Source organism: Typopeltis vanoorti, chromosome 15 (assembly GCF_054136105.1).
Source record: "Typopeltis vanoorti isolate ZY-2024b chromosome 15, IOZ_Tvanoo_1.0, whole genome shotgun sequence".
NCBI classification, from domain to species: domain Eukaryota; kingdom Metazoa; phylum Arthropoda; class Arachnida; order Uropygi; family Thelyphonidae; genus Typopeltis; species Typopeltis vanoorti.
This window is the reverse complement of record NC_143563.1, coordinates 78,385,922-78,407,521: the sequence shown is the minus strand read 5'-3', so window position 1 is coordinate 78,407,521 and position 21,600 is coordinate 78,385,922. Positions and strand designations below refer to the sequence as shown.

The 21,600-nt window shown below is 37.5% G+C and overlaps 1 protein-coding gene across 3 annotated transcripts in view; it reads right to left on the bottom strand.

Annotated features, from left to right (window-relative positions):
- Nucleotides 1–21,600, bottom strand: part of LOC150098917 (polyamine-transporting ATPase 13A3-like) — a 434,948-nt gene that overhangs the window by 374,756 nt on the left and 38,592 nt on the right. For 2 of the 3 annotated variants that reach the window (XM_090404645.1, XM_090404644.1), the window contains exon 3: nucleotides 16,414–16,581. The exons of the other annotated variant lie outside the window; for it this stretch is intronic. In XM_090404645.1, the coding sequence (XP_090260771.1) occupies nucleotides 16,414–16,581 (168 nt within the window). The remainder of the gene's footprint in view (nucleotides 1–16,413; nucleotides 16,582–21,600) is intronic. 3 annotated transcript variants of the gene reach the window in all.

Below are 21,600 nucleotides of genomic sequence, written 5' to 3'. Positions count from 1 at the left end.
CAGGACACTCATACCTATAGTCTCTAGTCTTTGATCAAGTGTTTTATTTCTAACCTAGCTCTCAGATCCATAAGTTAAAATTGGTTTGAACACTGTCTTCATCATCATTACAAACCATTGGACACACTACCTGTTCATGTCCGATGCCTTCTTCACTACCTTCTTCCACCTTTCTTTGTCCAGTACACAGTGTCGCAGTTTCTGTAACCCCATTCCACACCAGTCCTATACATCGTCTAACCATTTTCTGTATGGTCTACCTCTTCTGTTTACACCATGCATAATACCAAACATGAACGTGTTTATCTTCCAATCCTCACTCATATATACAGCTAATTTAGTGTTTTGACTAATTTCTCTCTTATTCAATATAAATTTATTCAGTTGAAATCTTACCATACCAGCTTTGTTGATTCTGTTGTCTATATCCATATTTAATTTACCATCTTCACTAAAAATCATGCCTAAGTAGCTGAAATGATTTACTTGTTTTATAGGTTCTCCATTCACAATGCAGTTGATATTTTCAACGCTTCTGCCTATTTTCGTTATCTTTGTCTTCTTATTGCTGACCTTCATACAAATCTATGACAACAGTTATTTAATTTAGTCATGGAATTTTGCAGATATATATCAAATTTATTTAGAAGTCTAACATCGCCCACATAAACAAAAGAGCTGAGATTAACATCTCCAATTTCATATCAGGTTTAATGCTGCTTTCCTTCATAATGTGATGCATATAGATAATGAATAACAAAGAGGATAACGTACTTCTTTGTCTGACACCAGACTTAACATCAAACCATCTTCCTGTTCTTCTTTCAGTTCTAACTGTGACTTACAACTCAAATAAAATAAAGACTAAGTATTGCTTGACATAATGTCCCATTGACACGGAACAACAAGCATTTTTAATAGCTTTTTTCTTGGCAACTTGTCATATACCTTTTCTCAATCGACAAAACTTAAATACAAATCTTTGTTATATTTCCATGATTTTTCAACTATTTGTCGTAAAGTGAAAATCTGATCCTGACAGCTCCTATTAGGCCTGAATCCAGCTTGTTCTTCACAAAGCTTTCCTTCCATATGCCTTCTTAGGCATTTCTCAGGTATATTTGCATAAATCTTACCATGAACACTCAAGGGAAATACCTCTATAATTCTCACATTCAGTTTTATTTCCATTTTTGTATACTGATACTATGAGAGCTCTACTCCAATCACCGGAATTCGTCCCTCTGTCCAGGTCTTCTGAACTATGCAATGCAGCCACTGCAAGACTTTTATACCTCCATGCATTTCTGGTCGAATATCATCTACTCCTGCTTCCTTTCTACATTTCAGGCTTTTGATGGATATTTCTGCTTCAAGTATGGATATGTATTCCTGATTGCATGCTTGTTGAATGTTCTTTTACCACTATGTGGTCACTGCTTATTTCATTTAGCAATTTTTCAAAGTAATTACTCCATACCTCAAGGATATCTTTTTCTGTAGTTTTCATGTCACATTTATCATCTCTAATTCCTTTTACAGCACTCTTTCTTCATTTCTGAGCTTTTTCACCAGCCTCCAGAATATTTTGCCACCGTCCTGATATTTATTTTCTATGTTCTTACCAAAGTAGTCTTCCCATGACTTTTGCTTAGCTAGTTTTACACAGTGTTTAACTCTCTTACATTTTTTCTGTATTCCCTAAGAGAATAAGCTGACTTATTCACAAGGAACTTTTGGTATGTTTTCTTCTTTTTCTTCACTGACTCCTTAGCTTCCTGTGTCCACCATGGAGTTCTGATTTTTCTATCCTTGCAGACAATCTCACCACATGCCTCTCTGACTGAATTATTATTATTATTATTATTATTATTCAGGCCTCTATGGAGTCGAAAGACTCATCGTGGGAGGTCCTTCCTAAGAACATAAAGTCTGTCAAGACTCATCGAGGGAAGATCCCCCCCCTAAGAAACACAAAATCTATCATACCACTCCTTAAACTCATTGACCGTTCTCACTCTCACCACTCCATCAGGCAATGCATTCCACGGTTCACTCCACGCAAAGAAACCACTCCTCACCCTCTTGCTCACAGTTTCCTTTCGTAACTTCCAGGGATGGCCTCTTGTCATCGCTCCTTCCCGCTGTTCAACCAAGCAAAAGAACTCCCCAGTGTCAATCCTGTAACCACCTCTCAACAGTTTGAAAGTCTCAATCATATCACCTCTCCTTCTTCTATCCACCATACTCTGCAGTCCACATTCCCTCAGCCGATCTTCGTAACTATCCTTGTACAGTCCTGAAACCATCTTTGTCATCCGTCTTTGTATCCTTTCCACAGTTAATTTATCCCCTTCAAATCCTGGAGACCAAATCTGAGAACAATAGTCCAAGTGTGGTCTGATCAGAGACTTATACAACGGAATGATAACCCTCTTATCTCTGCAGGTCAGTGTCCTTCTCATAATTGCAGCAATCCTCTGTGTTACCTTAACCACCTTTGCAATATGTCCCCTAAACTTCAGGTTTCTATCAATCATCAACCCCAGATCTCTTGTCTCCCCTACTGCCTCCAGTATAACTCCTCCCATAGAGTATGCTGCATCCCATTGATGTTTCCCAAACCTCAAGACCTTACATTTTGCTGCATTAAACTGACACCCCCATTCATTTGCCCATCTATCTAGCTTATTCAAATCCTCTTGCAGGGCTACCACATCTGCACTATTACTAATAATCCTTCCTAGCTTCGCATCATCTGCAAACAACTGAATATCCCCTTGCAATCCACTGGCAATGTCATTGATATAAAGGTTAAAACAATATAGGTCCTAGTACTGAGCCTTGTGGGACCCCACTTATAACCCTCTTCCTCCTTGAAGCTGCTCCACCATACACAACTCTCTGATACCTATCAGACAGCCAATCCTGAATCCAGTTGACCAATCTGACATCCAGATCCATGTGCTGCAACTTAAATATCAGGTTATCATGTGGCACCCTGTCAAATGCCTTTGCTAAGTCTAAGAAAATTGCAGTATATGCCTTTCCCTCATCTAATGTTCTTGTAACTTTATTATAAAAGGCTAGCATATTGCTAAAACAAGAGCGCCCTTTCACAAATCCATGTTGACTCTCACAGGTAACATTACCCTCATCTGCCCAATGTTGTATATGGTCCCCCACTACTTTCTCCAAGATCTTAACAACTACTGATGACACACAAACTGGCCTATAATTTGACACTTCCAGTCTGTTACCACCCTTATGCAATGGTACTATCTTACCTTCCTTCCATTCCCTGGGCACCTTTGCTAAAACCAGACTTTCATTGAAAAGCCAGGTTAAAGGCACTGTCAGTTCCATGGCACATTCTCTCAAAACTCGTGGTGAAATACCATCCAGTCCCAAAGCTTTACTGACATCCAGAATACTCAGTATCTGAAACACACTCTCCTCCTGTACCTCTAAACCTCGAACCAGCCCTAGCATTAAAACTGACTCCTCTAGGATGAAATACTCCAATAAAGTGTTCATTGAACAATTCCACTATGTCCTCTGCATCTATCACTCTATTCCCATTTTTATCCCACAATATCATTCTTCCACAGTCATTTCTCCTCCTACTGGCCACATAGCTAAAAAATTCCCTAGGATTTTCTTTGGATCTTAGGGCCAACCTCCTCTCATATTCCAGTTTCGCTTTCTGTACCACACTAGTCACTCTTCTGGCCTGCGTCTTATATTCTTCATGCATCCTCTCTTCACCTGTCTCCTTATATCTCTTCCATAGCCTCTTTTTCGCATGCAATTCCTGTTTAATATTGTTTGTCATCCACTTTACTCCAAATTGTGTCCTCTTCTTCACTCGTGGTATACAAGTTACCATTACTGCTAACAAATATTCTTTCACAATTTCCCATGCACTAATGATATCCCGGCCTTCCAATTCCTCCCTCCATGAAACTTCCCAAAGTGTCTAAGACTATTATAATCACTGCTTTATAATTCCACATAAGTTCCCGTCTCTTTGATATTCCTGCATGTCTATTCATTTTCCAAGTCAAAACCATATGATCTCTCTCTAACTGGTGGGAGAGATGTCATCTCAGTTATTATCAACTCTTCTGATGCTATAACCAAATCCAAAACTCTTGAACCTCTTGTTCCCTCTGTTACATGTTGCCTAAGACATTTGTCCCTCAAGAATTCTAGAAATTCCATTCCCCTATTGCTACATGCATCTTCCTCTCTCCAATTTATGCTACTGTGGTTAAAATCCCCCATAACAATCATTCTTCTTGCACTTGCCAAACTTAGCTGTCTAAACATCTCCTGGTCCCCATCCTCTGTGCTCCTGAGTCTGTAGCAACACCCCACTAAATATCCTGTCTTGCCTACCTCTACCTCACACCATATGCTCTCAAAATCATTTGTCTCACTTCCTTCCAAAGCCTCCACTCTTAGCAGACATAGGTCATCACTTATCATTTTTTTTTCAGGATTTGCCACTGAATGTCCAAGGTTTGGTTCCTGTTTTCAAACACTTTCATTTTTTCTTCAATAATCTTTGTGTATTTTAGTCTACAGTTCACATCCGAGAGCTGCTCAACTTTTATTCACTTTAAAACTTTCTTATGTGTTTTTCTTTGCAATATCAAAACGTCAACAATAACATAGTCAATGAGACTTTTCTTATTCCTTGCCTCTTCTATCCATGTTAATTTATTCATATTTTTATGTTGGAACATTGTGTTAGTAATAACCAGTTCATGTTCTGAACAGATATCTAACAGCTATTTGCCATTATTATTATTAGCTTTGCTCTTTTCTCCAAATTTTCCCAAAATATTTCTGTATGTATGTATGACAATCATATTTTACTGTGCTATTTAGATCTCCAACAAGGACCAACTATTCTTTTCTCACTGTGTCAGTTGCTTTCTCTAAAGTCACAAAAAATTCCTCCACTTCTGCCTTAGTAGAACCTTCTGACTATAACCACAAATAAGTCTCAATGTCCAGTTCCCCATTCTGATATTTGCCCACATCACTCGACTTGATATTGCCTGCCATTCAAGATTAGTCTCATATTTAGTGTTGAATACTATATCTACTGCTTTTTTACCACGATTGTTATCGCCTGAATATAGCATTTTGTATTTATTGTTTAGAAAGATCTCACCAGTTTTTGTCTTTTTTTTGTTTCAGTTCACTCCTATTATGTCGATTTGGTACTTTTCCACAGCCAGCTCAATTTATTTGTTATTCGGGCTTCTTATGTTGATAGTACCAATCTTGAAGTTTGATTATGTTGACTTAGGGTTTGTTTCAGGATTTGTTCCAGTAGCTGATGTTTTGTTGTTTGTTGTCTGCACTATCTTGTAGTATAAGCTGGTCATCTGCATATAGCATTGTACTGATAACAGTTCTGGTTAACTGAATATTGTGTTATTGTTGTTTTCATATTTTAATAATCTGATCAATATATATATATATATATTGAATAGAATTAAAGATAAGCTACATTCTTGTCTGATACCCGGATTTATTTCAATCTCATCTGTTAATTTATTACCTAATTGTAACTCTATTTTTGTATCTTTGTACTTTGTATAAACTTTGTATAGCTTGTACCAAAGTAATAGATATCCTTGTTTCTTCATGTGTATTTTATTAAAAGCTTTCTCATAATCTATAAATATATAATATGAGTCTCTAAATTAAATTCTCGTCTTTTTTCAATAATAACACATAAATACTGTCTATACATGATCTTCCAATATCTGAAGCCATTTTGTTTGCAATTTTTCTAAATCTTTTATTTAGGATTTTACTGTAAATTTTGTAACATGTATTTAATAAACATATTCCTCTATAATTTCCACAATCATCTCTTCTCCTTTCTTAAATATAGATATAACTTTAGCTTCTAACCAATCTGATGGAACCTCAACATTTTCTCAAACAATTATTTATTAATTTTAAGAATCTGTGATGTAAAACTGTGATGTAAGCAGTTGTAAAGAGTCAAGCGTAGCAGAGGTGAGCAAGAAGAGCTCCGGATTGAAATAAGTATTCTTGGAATAATTAAGTATATATGAGTATTTGTTTGAGTAAGAGCTGCTGTAAAAGTTGTGCACGACCAGTATTATTAGTGTGGGGGATTTTCATTTGCCTAAACTTATTTGTTTAGGCAAATGAAATTGTTATTATTAGCCCTTAAAGTAGTAACCGGCAGGGGAAATAACATGGCGGTGGCTTTGTCATTCCATGAATTTAATTTAGACTTCAGTCGTTTTGTTAAGTGTGAGGTGTGTTATATGTACTCTTTCGATTACATAACTGATTTGTGGATGTTTAGGGCGGATGAAAGGAGGGTGTGCGAAGTGTGACCTGAATGAGGAATTGATGAATGCAAATACGAAATTGGTGACAGAAAGTGTTGTAGCGAGAATGTAGACGGGAAATGAGTACGCGTTCAAAAGAGAAGGATGGTGTGAAAGAGAGCGAAAGAATGTTAAAAAAGTCATTAAAAAAGAAAATGAGTGATTTAAAAACTGTAATGGATGTTAAAAAGGATAAAAGTGAGGCGAGAGTGGCAGAAGGAAACGAAATTGAGAGAATGGATGAAATAGGAAATGGCGTGATGCAAGAATCGAAAGTGGAAAAAATGGAAAGAATACATGATGGCAAAAGTTGGAAGCATGTTGGACCAAAAGTACAGAAGCACAGAAGGATGAAAGAGAGTGAAAGTGAGAAGAGGGTGTCGAGAGTTAGAAAATTAGAAAGATTGAATGATAGAGAGAATGTGACGCGAGATTCAGAAGTTGAATTCGATTGGACGAGAAAAGAGATGAAATGGATGCGGAATGAAATTAAGAAAATTTGGGTAAAACCTATTAAAACTAATCATGATAGCATGAAAGAGATAACGAAAGATGAGTGAGCGGCATTATATGGCAACTCCATTATTAAAGGTGTGCTGGATGATAGGATGCACCCTATCATCCAGCACACCAGGTATGTTTTCCAGGTGGTAAAATGAGTAGAGTGATTGAAGCATTGGATATGAGGAGGGAGCGAGCAAAGGAGTTGATGGTTTTAATCGGCATGAATGATTTGACAGAGGACAAAGAGCATGTCAGAATGGATATCAGGAGGCTGCTTAGACGGATAAAAAAGAATAGTGTGACAAGAAGGGTAGTCAGTATGTTGCCTAGGTATAACTGTGTTTAGATGAGGCAGAGAGCAAGGATTATAAATGAAATGCTGGCTGAAATGTGTGAGGAGATGGGAGTACAGTTTGTTAATGTGTGGAATGAGTTTGAAGTAAGAAGTGAACTGATGGGAGTGATAGACTGCATTTGAGTGGTTATGGTACGAGTCGCTGCTGGAAGGTAGAGAAGTGAGTAGAGTGAGAGATAATAAATCAGATCAATGGAGAAGTGATGTGGAAGAGCAGGAGAGTAAGACAGGAGCGATTGAAGAGGTGGTTATGAATGAGGAAGTGAGCGATATGAGTGTAGAAAATGAGAGAATGGGTGTGAAAGGCGGATGCTCCGAGAGGAGGTGAGAGCAGGTGTAGACAGGAAAGAAATGGGATGACCTGGAATCAAGAGGAAACAGTTGGAATTGAAAAGGGTTTTAAAATGAATAAGCAGAAAGGGAAATCGCCCCAGTCAACCATGGAGAGATCACACTGAGTGAGTGGTATCAGTGTAACTAGCTGCAGATCCAGAAATGAGCTGTTGTATTTGTACACAAATGCTAGAAATACAAGGAACAAGCAGATGAAATGGTTGCATTAATTACATCTGTTCACCCAAAGATTGTCGGAATAAGTGAGACATGGTTGGAAGAGAACGACATCCTGACAGGAATAGAGATGGAAGGGTATGATCTGTTTCGTGAGGATAGAAGGGGTAAAAAGGGAGGGGTGAAGTGCTATTGATGATAGAGAAAGAGCTATGTCCATACAAAGTAGAGATGCAAGAGGAAATAGTGCCAGTGGTTTTGAGGCAGTATGGTGTGAGATAGAGGTGAATGGAATCAAATACTTGGTTGGATGTTTTTATAGGACAGGTAATGTGGATGGCGGTGATAATGAAATGTATAATCAAATTAGCCAAGCAAATAAGAAGAGGGTGAGCACTATGGACGATTTTAATTATGGCAATATAGACTGGAATGAAGAGATAGCAACTGGAAGTAAAGAAAATGAGTTTCTTGAGTTTTTGAGGGATAACTACCTCAGATAGTAAGTAACAGAGGGCATGCGAGGATTGAGGGTCTTGGATTTGGTCATCTCATCAGAGAATGTAATTATAAATGAGGTGTCAAATCATCCACCAATTGGTGAGAGTTACCGTGAGGCGATTACCTGGGTGGATGCCAGCATTGTGAGACCCTCTGTGAGAAAAGGGTATATGTGGAACTACGAGGGGGGGGGGTGATATGAAGAGCTCAGGAGACAGCTTGCAGGTGTAGCATGGAATGAGGAGTTAGCTGGAAAAGAGATCAATGCAGCTTGGGGGATTTTCAAAAAATATTTAGTAAATGCAATGTCTAAATGTATACCATGGGTGAGAACGTTAAATATGGTGGGTGTGAGATGGATGAATAAAGAGATTAAGCAAGCAATACAGAGAAAAAGGGCATTGTGGAGGCAGCATAAGAGAAGTGGAAGTAACCAATTTCATGAGGTCTACAAAGACCAGGCAAGGAGGGTGACTTGGTTGGTGAGAGTAGCTAAAGAGAGGTATGAACAGCAGTTAGCTAATGAAGCCAAAAAGAATCCTAGGGAGTTCTTTCGATATGTAGCCAGCAAAAGAAAGAATGATTATGGAAGGATGACATTGATTGGAGGAAATGGTATACAGACAGCTGTTGCAGAATGTGTAGTGGAGATACTTAATCACCAGTTCATAAAGGTCTTTCAATCTTGTGAATGTGACTTCATGAAGAAATTGAGAACAGTGGGACTGATAATATATCACCTGATAATAAGGCTGTGGGACTTGATAATATATCACCACATATTCTGAAGGAATGTGCCAGGGAGTTGACACCTGTCTTGACATATTTTTTTAATACGAGTCTTGCACTCGGTCAACTTCATAAGGAGCGGAAGGAGGGCAAGATTGTGCCACTTCATAAAGGAGGTGATTGAACTCAAGCATCAAACTATAGGCCTATCTGTGTATCAGGTGTTGTGGTTAAGTTGTTGGAGAAGCTTGTGAGAACTAGGATCCAGAGTTCGGTTGACAAAAATGATATTATCTTTGATGGACAACATGGATTTGCTAAAGGAAGGTCATGTTTTAGTAATCTACTTACTTATTACAATAAAGTGACTGCTTCCTTGGACAGAGGAGAAGGATACACAGTAATATACATAGATTTCACAAAGGCTTTTGATAGAGTACCTCATGATATATTGATAGTCAAACTAGAGCAGATGGGATTGGATATTAGATTAGTGCATTGGGTTGGAGATTGGTCATCTGATAGGTATCAACAAGTTATGTATGGGGGAGCGATATCCAGGAAAAGGAAAGTCACTAGTGGAGTGCCTCAGGGATCTGTTTTGGGGCCATTACTGTTTAACTTGTATATTATCGATATAGGAAGATTTGGATGGAGATATTCAGTTGTTTGCAGATGATGCAAAGTTGGGACAAACCATGAAGAGTAGTGAAGATGTTGTGGCCTTACATGAAGACTTGAATAAATTGAATGATTCGGCACGGAAATGGGGATGTGAGTTCAATGTTGCAAAATGGAAATTTTTAAAATTTGGAAAACAAAGATGGGATGCAGAATTTATGCTTGGTGAGGATATATTGTTGGAGGTGGAAGAAATAAGAGATCTGAGGGTGATAGTGGATAAGGATCTAAAATTTAGGGGACACATCGCCAAAACTGTGAAGACAACACAAAGACTTCTGGGAATGATGCGGAGGACACTGACGTGTAGAAGTAGGGAGATTCTTGTTCCATTGTATAAGGCTTTGATTAGGCCACACATGGACTATTGTTCCCAGATTTGGTCACCTGGTTTTCAGAAGGATGAAGAGATGTTGGAAAGGGTCCAAAGGCAATTGAGTAAGGTAGTTTCTGACCTCTGGAATGTCGAGTATGAGGAGATTGAGAAGATGTAATTTGCAGAGTCTGGTGGATAGGAGGAAGAGAGGGGGGGGGGGGATATGATCGAGACCTACAAGTTGGTAAGGGGTTGTTATAGTAGGATCAATGCTGGAGAAGTTCTACAGAAACTAGTGGGAGATCGGGAGGAGAACCAGAGGTCATCCCTGGAAACTGTATATAGAGGGTGTGAATAGGGGTGTGAGAGGCAGGTTTTTTTTGTGCAGAGTTGTAAATGATTGGAATGCCTTGCCTGAGAGTGTGGTACCTGCAAGGAGTTTGGATGTATTCAAGGCATGTATGATGAGCTGTGGATGTGATAAAAGGACCTCCCAGATGAGTCTTTGACTCAATGAGGTCTTGGGTAATAATAATAATAATACATATTTTTCACCCTATTTCCAAAGCTATGCATTTATGCCATCTAATCCAGTTGATTTTCTATATAGCTTCTTTTAGTTCTTCCAATTTTATTGGTTCTATATCAGTACTGTAACTGTATTTTTTTATCTTTGTATATATTTTGTATAGCTTGTACCAAATGTAACGGATATCCTCGTTTTTTCATTATATTGCATAGCTATTCTATATACAGTCTTTATATTCTATAAAGGCCATCTATATATACCATAAAATTCTTATAATGTTCTATCCATTGTTTCTCTTATATAATGTTGATTTGTACTGTATCTCTTTCTTTATTGTTTAATTTCCTTAATATTTTGTAAGCTGTATCTTGTCTTCCATGCATATCTTCTATTTTATTAATAAATCTCTCCCAAGAATCTTGGTGAGCTTTCTGTACTATGGTTTTAGCTATATTTCTTCTGCTTTCATATATTTCTTCTGCTTCCTTTGTATGGTTTTGAAGGAGTAATTTGTATGCCATTTATTTTTCTTTTAGTGCATTTTCTATAAATGTGTTCCAGATTTTACAGTTTTTCTTTTTAATATTTTTCTTTTCAAGTACTTTAGAGGCTGCTTTATGGATTATTTTTATTAAAGTTTTCCATTCTTCTTCTGTATCTTCACCGATTTGGGCTTATTTTAGGTAATCTGTTAATCATGATTGACACAGCATTCTAATGCTTTTTTCTGATAATAAATATATGAGGCGTGTTCAAAAAAGTACCGAACTTTTTAAATAGTGTGGTAACCAGCACAGAGAATGCACTGCAGCTACTGAGCACACCTAGCAGCAGGTTCTGACAACAAACTACCAGTTGCCCCGTTCTGCTATGAGCATTAGTCATCAAGTTACATCCACTCAAGTGAGCATGTGCACAAACTATTCATCGGATTAGTGAAAAAGTGACAATGAGAGAGAGAGATTGCAGAACAAAGTGTGTGTGTGTGTGTGTGTGTGTGTGTGTGTGAAATTTTGCTGCAAACTTGGTAAAAATTTTACAGAGACATTACAATTGCTTAACCAAGCATACAGGAAGAACTGTATGAACCAAATGCAGTGATATGAGTGGTTTAAGGGTTTTAAAAACGACAGAACCTAGATGGCATGATGAAGGCCTGGATGACCTTCTGCATCAATAGATGATGATCATGTCGATAGAGTTTGTGCTGTAATTTGTGGAAATCATTGTTTAACTGTCCAAGAGGTTGCTGATGAAGTGAGTATCAGCATAGGATCTTGCCATCAAATTTTGACTGAAAAACTTCAGATTCATTGTGTTCAGTGCAAAATTCATCCTGCATTTGTTGACTGACGATCAGAAAGAGAAGCAAAACATCAGACATCCATTGTACCCCACCCACCCTGGACTTAGCCCCAACAGACTTTTTTCCTGTTTCCCAAACTTAAAACCACTTTGAAAGGACATCGTTTGCAAACCACAGAGAACATTCAGGAAAATGTGATAAGAGAACTGCGAGCCATCACAGAACATGCATTCCAGGAAGCATTCCAACAATGGAAGAATAATTGGGAATGGTGTGTGGCCAGTAGAGGGGACCACTTTGAAGGAACAGTGCTTAAAATGTTGTAAAATGAGCAATAAAGTATACTTGTTCTATTTCATGTTTCTTCTTATAGACTACTAAGTAATGATCTGAAAAAATTTCACTTCCTCTGTAAATATGTACATCTCACTTGTGGAGCTAGTTTCTGATTAGTAATTATTATTATTACTATTATGTGACACCTCCAAAGAGCCCAAAGACTCATTGAGGGAGGTCACCTACTCAACAGCTCTCTGTTTCTACCACTACAGCAACCCTCCAACTACAGAGAACCACATCATTTACACCAACACCATATACTGCCCATCACCACTCCCACTAGTATTTTCACAGACCACCACAAACATTCCTACCCACGGCAGGATTTGAACCCACAGCCTGGGAAAGGATGTTTGTGATTGTCTGTGAAAATACTAGTGGTGGTGGGAAGTAGATGGAGTTGGTGTAAATGATGCGGTTCACTGAGCTGGAGAGCAGATACGCTGCCCACTTGGCCAACCAATTATCAATTATTGATATCAATCATCAAAAATCAAAAATAATCAATTTTAGATCTTGCTCCTCTGCCATTCCAAGTATATTTATTTATATTCTTCTTTTTTTTTTTTTTTTTTTATTTTAAATATTGGTTATTTTAAAATTATTGAAAGTACAGAAGTCTAATAGTTCTATACCATTGTTATTCATGCAAATTTTCCATATTTTTCTAAAACATTTGGGACTGGATTATTTCCAGCTCTGGCATTAAGATCTCCTGCTACAAACATATAGTCATTTTTAGTACATTTACTTAACTGATTTTGTAGTTTCTCATAAAACTGTTCAAAATCATCTTTTCTACCTACTTCAATAAGAGGGATATAATTTCCTATAATATTTAAGTAGCTTCTGTTTGTTTTAAATTTAAATGTTATAATCCAATCATTTATAAACTTGTACTTTTGTATTCTATTTTTCTATTTATTACCGATTAAAATGGCCACACCATTAGAAGCTCTAATATGTTGATCCACTTCACTATATAACATAGTAAAACTATCTATATCTTTTATTCCCTTTAATTTTTTTTTTTTTTTGTTTGTTATCATGGCAATATTAATATTTTTCAATTTTAGTTGTTTTACTAATTCTAATTCCTTTGTTGAACTGGAGACTGGAAAAATTGTTGCTGAATGAAGTGAAAGTGGATGTGCAGAATCTGCGAAACTAGAGCTTTTAGGGAGGGTGGTGGGGATGCTGTTGAGAGGACATGCAGGCATCAGTGAGGCAGTGGAGTCTAAGAATGTGTATAATGAGTTAGGACAAAGGATAACAAACCAAAATGGAATAGTTAGTATAAGGCATCAAAATAGGGGTGGGGATAGGGGACTTCTGAACTTTATGTACACTAATGCCAGGAGAATTCGGAATAAGAAGGAGGAATTTTCGGCCTTGGTTAGTTCATCCTGGCCACAGGTTATTGGCATTAGTGAGAATGGCTAACAGAAGATGATATAGTTAGTGGGATAGAATGTGAGGGTAGAGTGTGTTCAGGAAAGACAGAGAGAAAAGAATGGGGTAGGAGTGTTATTGATGATAGTTGATGAACTGCAGCCAAAGAGAATAGAAGTTCAACTTCAGGATAGTGAAAATAGTATATTTGAGGCTATCTAATGTAAGATTGAGGTCAGCAGAACAAAATTTACAGTTGAGTGCTGCTATAGACCAGGCAATGGAATAGATGATGGAGACAGTATGCATAGGCAAACAGACTCAATGAGTGAAGGACAGGTAATTATTATGGGGGATTTCAACTATGGTAACATTGATTGGAGAGGACAAATGGGAGGAAGGAAGGAAGGAATTGAATTTTATGCAGTCACTAAGGGATAACTACCTGAGACAGCATATAATGGAATATACTAGGGGGTTCGAGAGTGCTTGATCTAGTAATTGCATCTGAGAAATAGACTATTATGAATATGACGATATTGCTACCAATTGGGTCAGAGTGATCATAAAGTCTTGACCTGGGAAATGGCTAAATGTGTGAAATTTTCAATTAAAACAGGACTGGGCTGCTAAGTATGACAAGCTTAGGAGATTGCTTGGATCAGTGCCATGGCATGTTAAAATGCAAGGGCTGGATGTTGATAGTGCATGGGAAGTGGTAGAGGAGCTTTTGAGAGAGGTAATGGCTGAGTGCATACCTAGAGTCTGGAGAGTAAATCAAGTGGGAGTCAAATGGATGAATAACACCATTAAGCTTGAAAAGAAGAAACAAAAAAAAAGAAACAATTGTGGATGAAATTTAAGGAGAAAGGTGACCTGCAGGCACATGCACAGGCCAGAAGGGTAACTAGTGTGGTAAGAAAAGCAAAAGCAGATTAGGAACGGAAATTAGATATGCAAGCTAAAGTGAATCCCAAACAGTTCTTTCGATATGCTGCAAGTAAAAAAAAAAATGCATACGGCAAAATGATTTTAAGGAATGCCGATGGCATGGAGGAAACTGAATCAGTTGAAATAGTAGAGTTACTAAGCGAACATTTTGCAAGAGTATATCATCCAGGCTGTGATACTGCAGGAATGAGAAAGCTGATACAGGAATTGAAGTGAATGAAATGGAGGTGAATAGTATATTACAGATTAATGTAAATACATCTGTGGGATTGGATGGTATACCAGCTCAAGTCTTACGTGAAGCAGCAAAGGAATTGTCAGTTTCTTTAACCATATTGTTTAATTTAAGTCTCAGCTCTGGGTTACTCCCAAAGGGGTGGAAAGAGGGGAAAATAGTCCCATTGCATCTTGGAGGTTCCAAGACTATTGTTGCAAATTACCGGCTGATCAGCATATCAGGAACCACTGTCAAGGTTTTGGAAATATTAGTCAAGAGCAAAATACAGGAATGGATAGATGAAAATGGGATACTGTATGGAGGACAGTATGGTTTTGTGAAGGGTATATCATGCCTCAATAACTTGCTCATGTTTTATAAACAGTGACGGCTGAACTGGATAAGGGTAATGGATTTACAGTGATATTGCTGGACTTTGCTAAGGCCTTTGACAGGATACCACATGGAATTCTAATCAGTAAAATGCAGCACATGGGGATGGATATAGGATTGATGAGATGGACAGGAGGATGGTTTATGGAGCAATATTAGACAGTAGCTCATTCAGGAGTGAAGTCCAAAAGAAGGCTTGTTACTAGTGGTGTGCCACAGGGTTCTGTTCTTGGACCACTGCTGTTTAATTTGTTCATTAACAATATAGGAAAGGCTCTGAGAGGCACTGTTCAGTTATTTGATGATGATGCAAAGTTGGGTAGAGCACTAGTTAATATAGATGATGTCAAAATTTTGCAGGATGATTTGGATAGATTGGCAGTGTGGGCTAATGAGAATGGATGTCAGTTTAATGTAGCAAAGTGCAAAGTTATGCATTTTGGGGTGAAAAAATTAGCAGCAGTATATCACATTGGTGGAACTGTACTCCAGGAGGTTGATGAAGCCAGAGATTTGGGTGTGTTGGTGGATAGGGAGTTGAAGTTTAGGGGGTGGGGGGCACATAGCAGAAGTGGCTAAATCAGCTCATCAGATCACTTGGTTACTGAAGAATACTTTGACGAGCAGAGATAAGCAAGTTATTGTTCCTCTTTATCAAGCCTTGATAAGACCCCATCTTGACTACTGTGCCCAGATCTGGGCCCCTGGGTTTCTTCTTGATGTGGAGGAGGTAGAGAGGATCCAGAGGCAAGTGACCAAGATGATAGCTAGTGCATGAAATGAACCTTAAGAACAGGTTGAAGATCTGTAGGTTACAGAAATTGGTTGATAGGCAGAAAAGGGGTGATATAATTGAGACATTCAAATTACTGAAGGGTTTTTACAAGATTAATTCAGAGGAAATTTTTCAGAAAAGGTCTGGTGATGGGAAAACTAGGGGCCATCCATGGAAACTGAGCAAGAGTGTAGTTAGCAAGGGTGGTGTTAGAACTAGACTTTTTACTTGGAGAGTGGTGAATGAGTGGAATAAGCTGCCAGAGTTTGTTGTGGGTGCCATGACTGTAAATGAGTTCAAAGCAAAGTATGATAGATACTGTGCGAATGCCAAATAGTTGTTCTTGATATGATGTTTAGGGCCTCCCTCGATGAGTCTAGGGGTTGCTTGGAGTTGTCCATAATAATAAAAATAATAATAATAATAAATAAATAAAATCCTAATATCAATGAAAAGATCAGAACATTATAATTCAGAAGATAACATGCACATATCTATCTTTAAATATGTACAAATGTATAATTACCACTAATAATACTTTCTCTGCATTCCCTAATGGACAATGCAAATGAGTAAGTTTCACAAAGATACTCCGTTTCCAAAATAACAAAATCAGAAGAAGTCCTCCTGTGAGCAGAATAGCTAAACATGTTAGAAGAACCTTCAGCAGCGATCTTCGATAGCCTTCAATAGTCTGAAATTGTGAAAAATAACCAAATACTTATTTAGAAATAACTGTTCAAGTAGTATTTCAATTAAAAAAAGGAGAAAAATGATACATTTAGACACACACACACACACACACATACATTATACTTTATGTAATTAGAGTGGTTTTGCCATCATACATCACTTATTTGGGAAAGAGATTTACAGTCAAAATCCAATCCATTTGTGATGCGAAGTTAAATAATCCTAACTTACTGAATTATAGGTATGAAAATCAAATTGAATTAGTGGCATTACAGAATGCCAAACAATAAATGAATTTGATGGAATTAATTAAAATAAAATTCCAGTGTATTTTTTTATTTAAAAATTTTTAAATTTAGTGCTTATTTTCCTCCACTAATAAAAGGTGAATATATGGATGCTTGGGCAGTGCTTGTGTCTTTTAAGTAGTGCAAGCTAAGGCAACTCTGAAAGCCGACGATTGTATTCTTGTAAGCTCTCAGGTCAATTTTACAAAATTTTCATAGTTTCTACAAACATTTGAAATAATGTTGGATCTAATATCCATTTTGACTATTTCCTTATAAAGATTCTTCAGTTCCAAAACAAAATTTAAACCAAGATCTTACGAACCAAAGGGAATTGTTAGTTGTTACCAACTAAACTATGCAGGATAGCTAATACTTACATGCTATTAAAACAATGCATTTCCAAAGCAGTAAAATAGCTGAAAGACAATTTAGTATTTTGGAGAGAATAAATGAGAGACTTATTAACAGGAGTGAAAAAGAAAATGGATAACGCTAAAATTGTTAGCATAGCATGAAAAAAGTGAAGTAAGAAGAAGGGCTGCAAAAATAAGTTTCTTTAGAAATTAATTAGCTGTAAATGATTTTTTTCTAGATTGTTTTTATGAGTATTTATTTGTTTGCTTGCTTTCTAATAAAAGTTATTTGTTTGTTTATGTGGTTTTAAAAGCAATTATTGTAGTTATAAGTATGTTGCATTTACATAATGGCACCAAGAACGGCAGGTAAATTCAACATGTGTGATTTTGTTTGCAGTAGCAGCATTTGTGAGATGCATTCACTTCATAGAGTAAGAGATTTATGAAAGGAAAGTGAAACAATTGAGTGCATTAGAAGTATTTTGAGAGTGAGTGCCAGAAGACGAAATCACATTTCTCTGGGATCAAAATTAAGGATGTTAATGATGCTGTAAGAATGTTGAAAGTTTATTTTTCACTTGGTTAGACTATAATAAATTTAATTTAATCCTTTATCCCAGTGAGAGCAAACAAAGTTTGCGCCTGAAAATATCTTCAGGACTGAATATAGTGTTGTACTATCTTACCTGGGTAAGTAGTGGTGATGCTGTAAGAATGCAAAGAGAGAAAGTTAAAGAGATCATTATCTTGACTGGTATTAATCACCTAGCAGGTGATAAACACAGCATACAAGAAGATAAGAAAAAGTTGTTGGTAGAAAATAATAACAAGAGTGAGAAAGTAAAAATTGCATATTTTTGGGTGCATAAACTCAATCAATGCAACGATTTTGTTCCCTTTTTTCTTAGTGCATGTAGACAAGCATAACATTTCTGGATCTATAACAAGTTTCAATGATACCACTTATTAGATGACTTCTCCATGCCTTTTTTTAAGGTATAGAGAAGTCAAATTCCTCTCTCTCATTATGTGTCTCAAAATCCTCTGCAAACCTTACATCCCAGGCCATTTCATACCTTTCTTGTCTACTCACATATTCACAGCCTCTTTGAGCATTGACCTTTCATGCTGTATTTCCCTGTCAACCTCCCCCCACTATTTGCATACTTGTTCTTTCATTCTTCACACTCACACTGCTCACTTCTCCATTCATAAGCACTACTTCAATCCCTCCTTTCCTACTCTTCTGCTATTTCACATTTCTTCTTACTTGCTCAAATTCATTCTCTAATCATTAATTACTCTCCCTTCCAAAGGCATGTCACTTTTGGGTGCATAAAACACCAAAAACATTCAAATGTAATCCATCACTCTTATACAATTCCAACCATCCTTCAAACTCATCCCTCATATTCACACTTTTCTCTTCGCACATTTCTACTAATACATCATTCATAAACTTTGCTCTCCTTGTCAACTCATCATTGTCACCTGAGCAACACACTGACTACCTTTCCTATTATGCTATTATCTTTTATTCTTCTCAACAACCTCCTGATATCCAGTCTTACATTCTCCTCATTTCGAATCAAGTTATTTATTCCTACAACCACTAGAAACTCATTTGCTTGTTTACTGCCTCACATTCAATATCTCAATCACTTGATTCATTCTACCATCCAGAAAACAAACCTTGTGCATCTTCTCATTCAACACACCTCTAAAAATCAAATCCCCAAACAATGCCAGGTGCAAGTTTTTCATTATATAAGTTATATAAGTATTTTATATTATATAAGTATTATATATTATATAAGTTATATAAGTATTATATATTATATAAGTATTATATATATAAGTGATAGTGGAGGTCGCTTGGTGTCACACTGATTAGATCATCGGCTTGTCGAGAGCTCCTGAAAAGATTAGTAGTATTTTGTGTTAACATTAGAAATTTTACTAGAATTTTAAGCAGTATTGTTTGCTTTTTGTTTCTTGGTGTGTCTGTGCAATTTTTGCGTGTTTTCTGTTATTTTAATTATTAATTTTAAGATAAGATAGCGTACATATGGCACCGATAAAGAAAAAATGGTGGCCAGGTCGCAATGTTTGTTTAAGAGTTTTGATGTAAACAAATTTATGCAATGTGCTGTCTGTGAGATGTATGCCTTGCGAAGAGTAGTGGGAGTCTGGTTAGAAAGTGATAGTGGAGTTAATATGTGCAGAAAGTGTAAAGAGAATGAGGATTTCAAGCGTGTTTCGTGTGGTGAGAGTGATATCGTTAACGATAGTCAGAATGTAGAAAATGGCGGTGTGCTAGAGAATTGCGTGGTAGTGCCAGATAGGTGTGAGAGCGTCGTTGAAAGTGTAAATGAAGGTAGAAATACAGAACGAAAGGATGATTTGACTGATAATGAAAATGGTGAGATAAATGCGAGTAGTGAAATTGCCCGTTTGAACGGTGCAATACACAGAGCTAAAAGGCAACTGGAGCGTATGGAAAAATGTGTGCTGAACGTATTGACAAATAACCAGTGAAAGTCTGTGATGGCAAATAATAGAAGCGAATCCCCATACAGCACTCGCTCCTTCATTTTATTGACATAAACATCAATAAAATGAAGGAGCGAGTGCTGTATGGGGATTCGCTATTAAGAGGTGTAATAGTTGAGAGTATAACGAAGTTATACCAGCCAGGTGCGAACATAAAGGACGTCAGCGAATCTATTCGACTGCAAAAACAGACGGTGAAAGAGATGATAACCGTGGCAGGAACAAATGATTTGAAAGAGGACAAAATGGAAATGATAGAGGATGTGAGGGAATTATTTGAGGTAGCAAAAGAGAGTGGTATGACAGCAAAGTGTTTAGAAGGAGTGCCATAATTGCCAATGACTTTATGCGTGGGTTATGCATGGAGAGTGGTGTGGGATTTGTGGATGTGTGGAATGAGTTCGATGGGCAAAAGGACTTATATAAGATGGATGGGTAACATTTGAATGGAGTTGGTGTACGGAGACTTGAAAAAGTGTTGATGAATGATGTGGAAGTGTATGTACAGACTCAGGGAAACTAGATTTATTAAGGGAGAGTAGATATGAAGACTTTACGGAGGCAGTTGAGTGTATGAATGAGTATAATATGCCCGAGCGAGTACGAAGGACAACAAATCAGAATGGGATAGTTAGTATAAGGCATCAAAGTAGGGATAGGACAAATGGGCTTCTGCAATTCATGTACACTAATGCCAGGAGTATTAGGAACAAGAAGGAAGAGTTTTTGGCCATGGTTGGCACTTCCAGGCACAGGTTGTTGGTATTAGTGAAACATGGCTGACAGAAGATGATAACGCTAGTGGGATTGAATGCGATGGGTATAGCGTGTTCAGGAGCAACAGGGTGAATAAAAAGGGGGGAGGAATGTTATTGATGATAGCTGATGAGTTGCAGCCAAGGAGTATATAAGTTGAACTGCAGGATAGAGAAAAGAGCACATTTGAAGCTGTTTGGTGTGAGATAGAATCTAGCAGAACAAAATATACAATTGGGTGCTGCTATAGACCAGGTGATGGAGATGGTGGGGATAGTATGCATAGGCAAATAGAAGAAATGAGTGGAAGGAGGGTAATTATTATGGGTGATTTCAATTATGGTAACATTGACTGGAAAGAGGAGAGGGCACATGGGAGGAAGGAATTGGATTTTATGCGGTTATTAAGGGACAACTATCTACGGCAACATGTAGTGGAAAATACCAGGGGGCAGAGAGTGCTGGACCTTGTAATTGCAACTGAGAATGTGGCTGTAACGAACATGACCATGTTGCCACCAATTGGTGAGAGTGACCATAAGGTCATGACTTGGGAGGTGGCTAAAGGGGTGGAATTTACAATTAAGACAGGGTACATGTGGAATTACTGGGCTGGTAAGTATGACAAGCTTAGGTGTGTGCTTGGCTCAGTGCCATAGCATGTAAAACTTCAAGGGCTGGATGCTGATAGTGCATGGGAGGTGGTTAAGAACTGTTTACAGGTATACCAAGAGTTCGAATAATAAATCAAGTAGGGGTTAAATGGATGAATAACACTATTAAGCTTGCGCTGCAAAAAAAGAAACAATTGTGGAGGGAATTTAAGGAGAAAGGTGACCATCAGGCGCAGGAACAGTATAAAGCTCGGGCCAGGATGGTAACAAGGGTGGTAAGAAAAGCAAAAGCAGATTACGAAAGAACAAATTGGCCATGCAGGCTAAAGAGAATCCCAAACAGTGTTTTCAATATGTTGCAAGTAAAAGGAAAAATGCTCATGGTAGAATGATCTTAAAAAATGCTGAGGGTAGGGAGGTAACCGAATCAGTCGATATTGTGGAATTACTG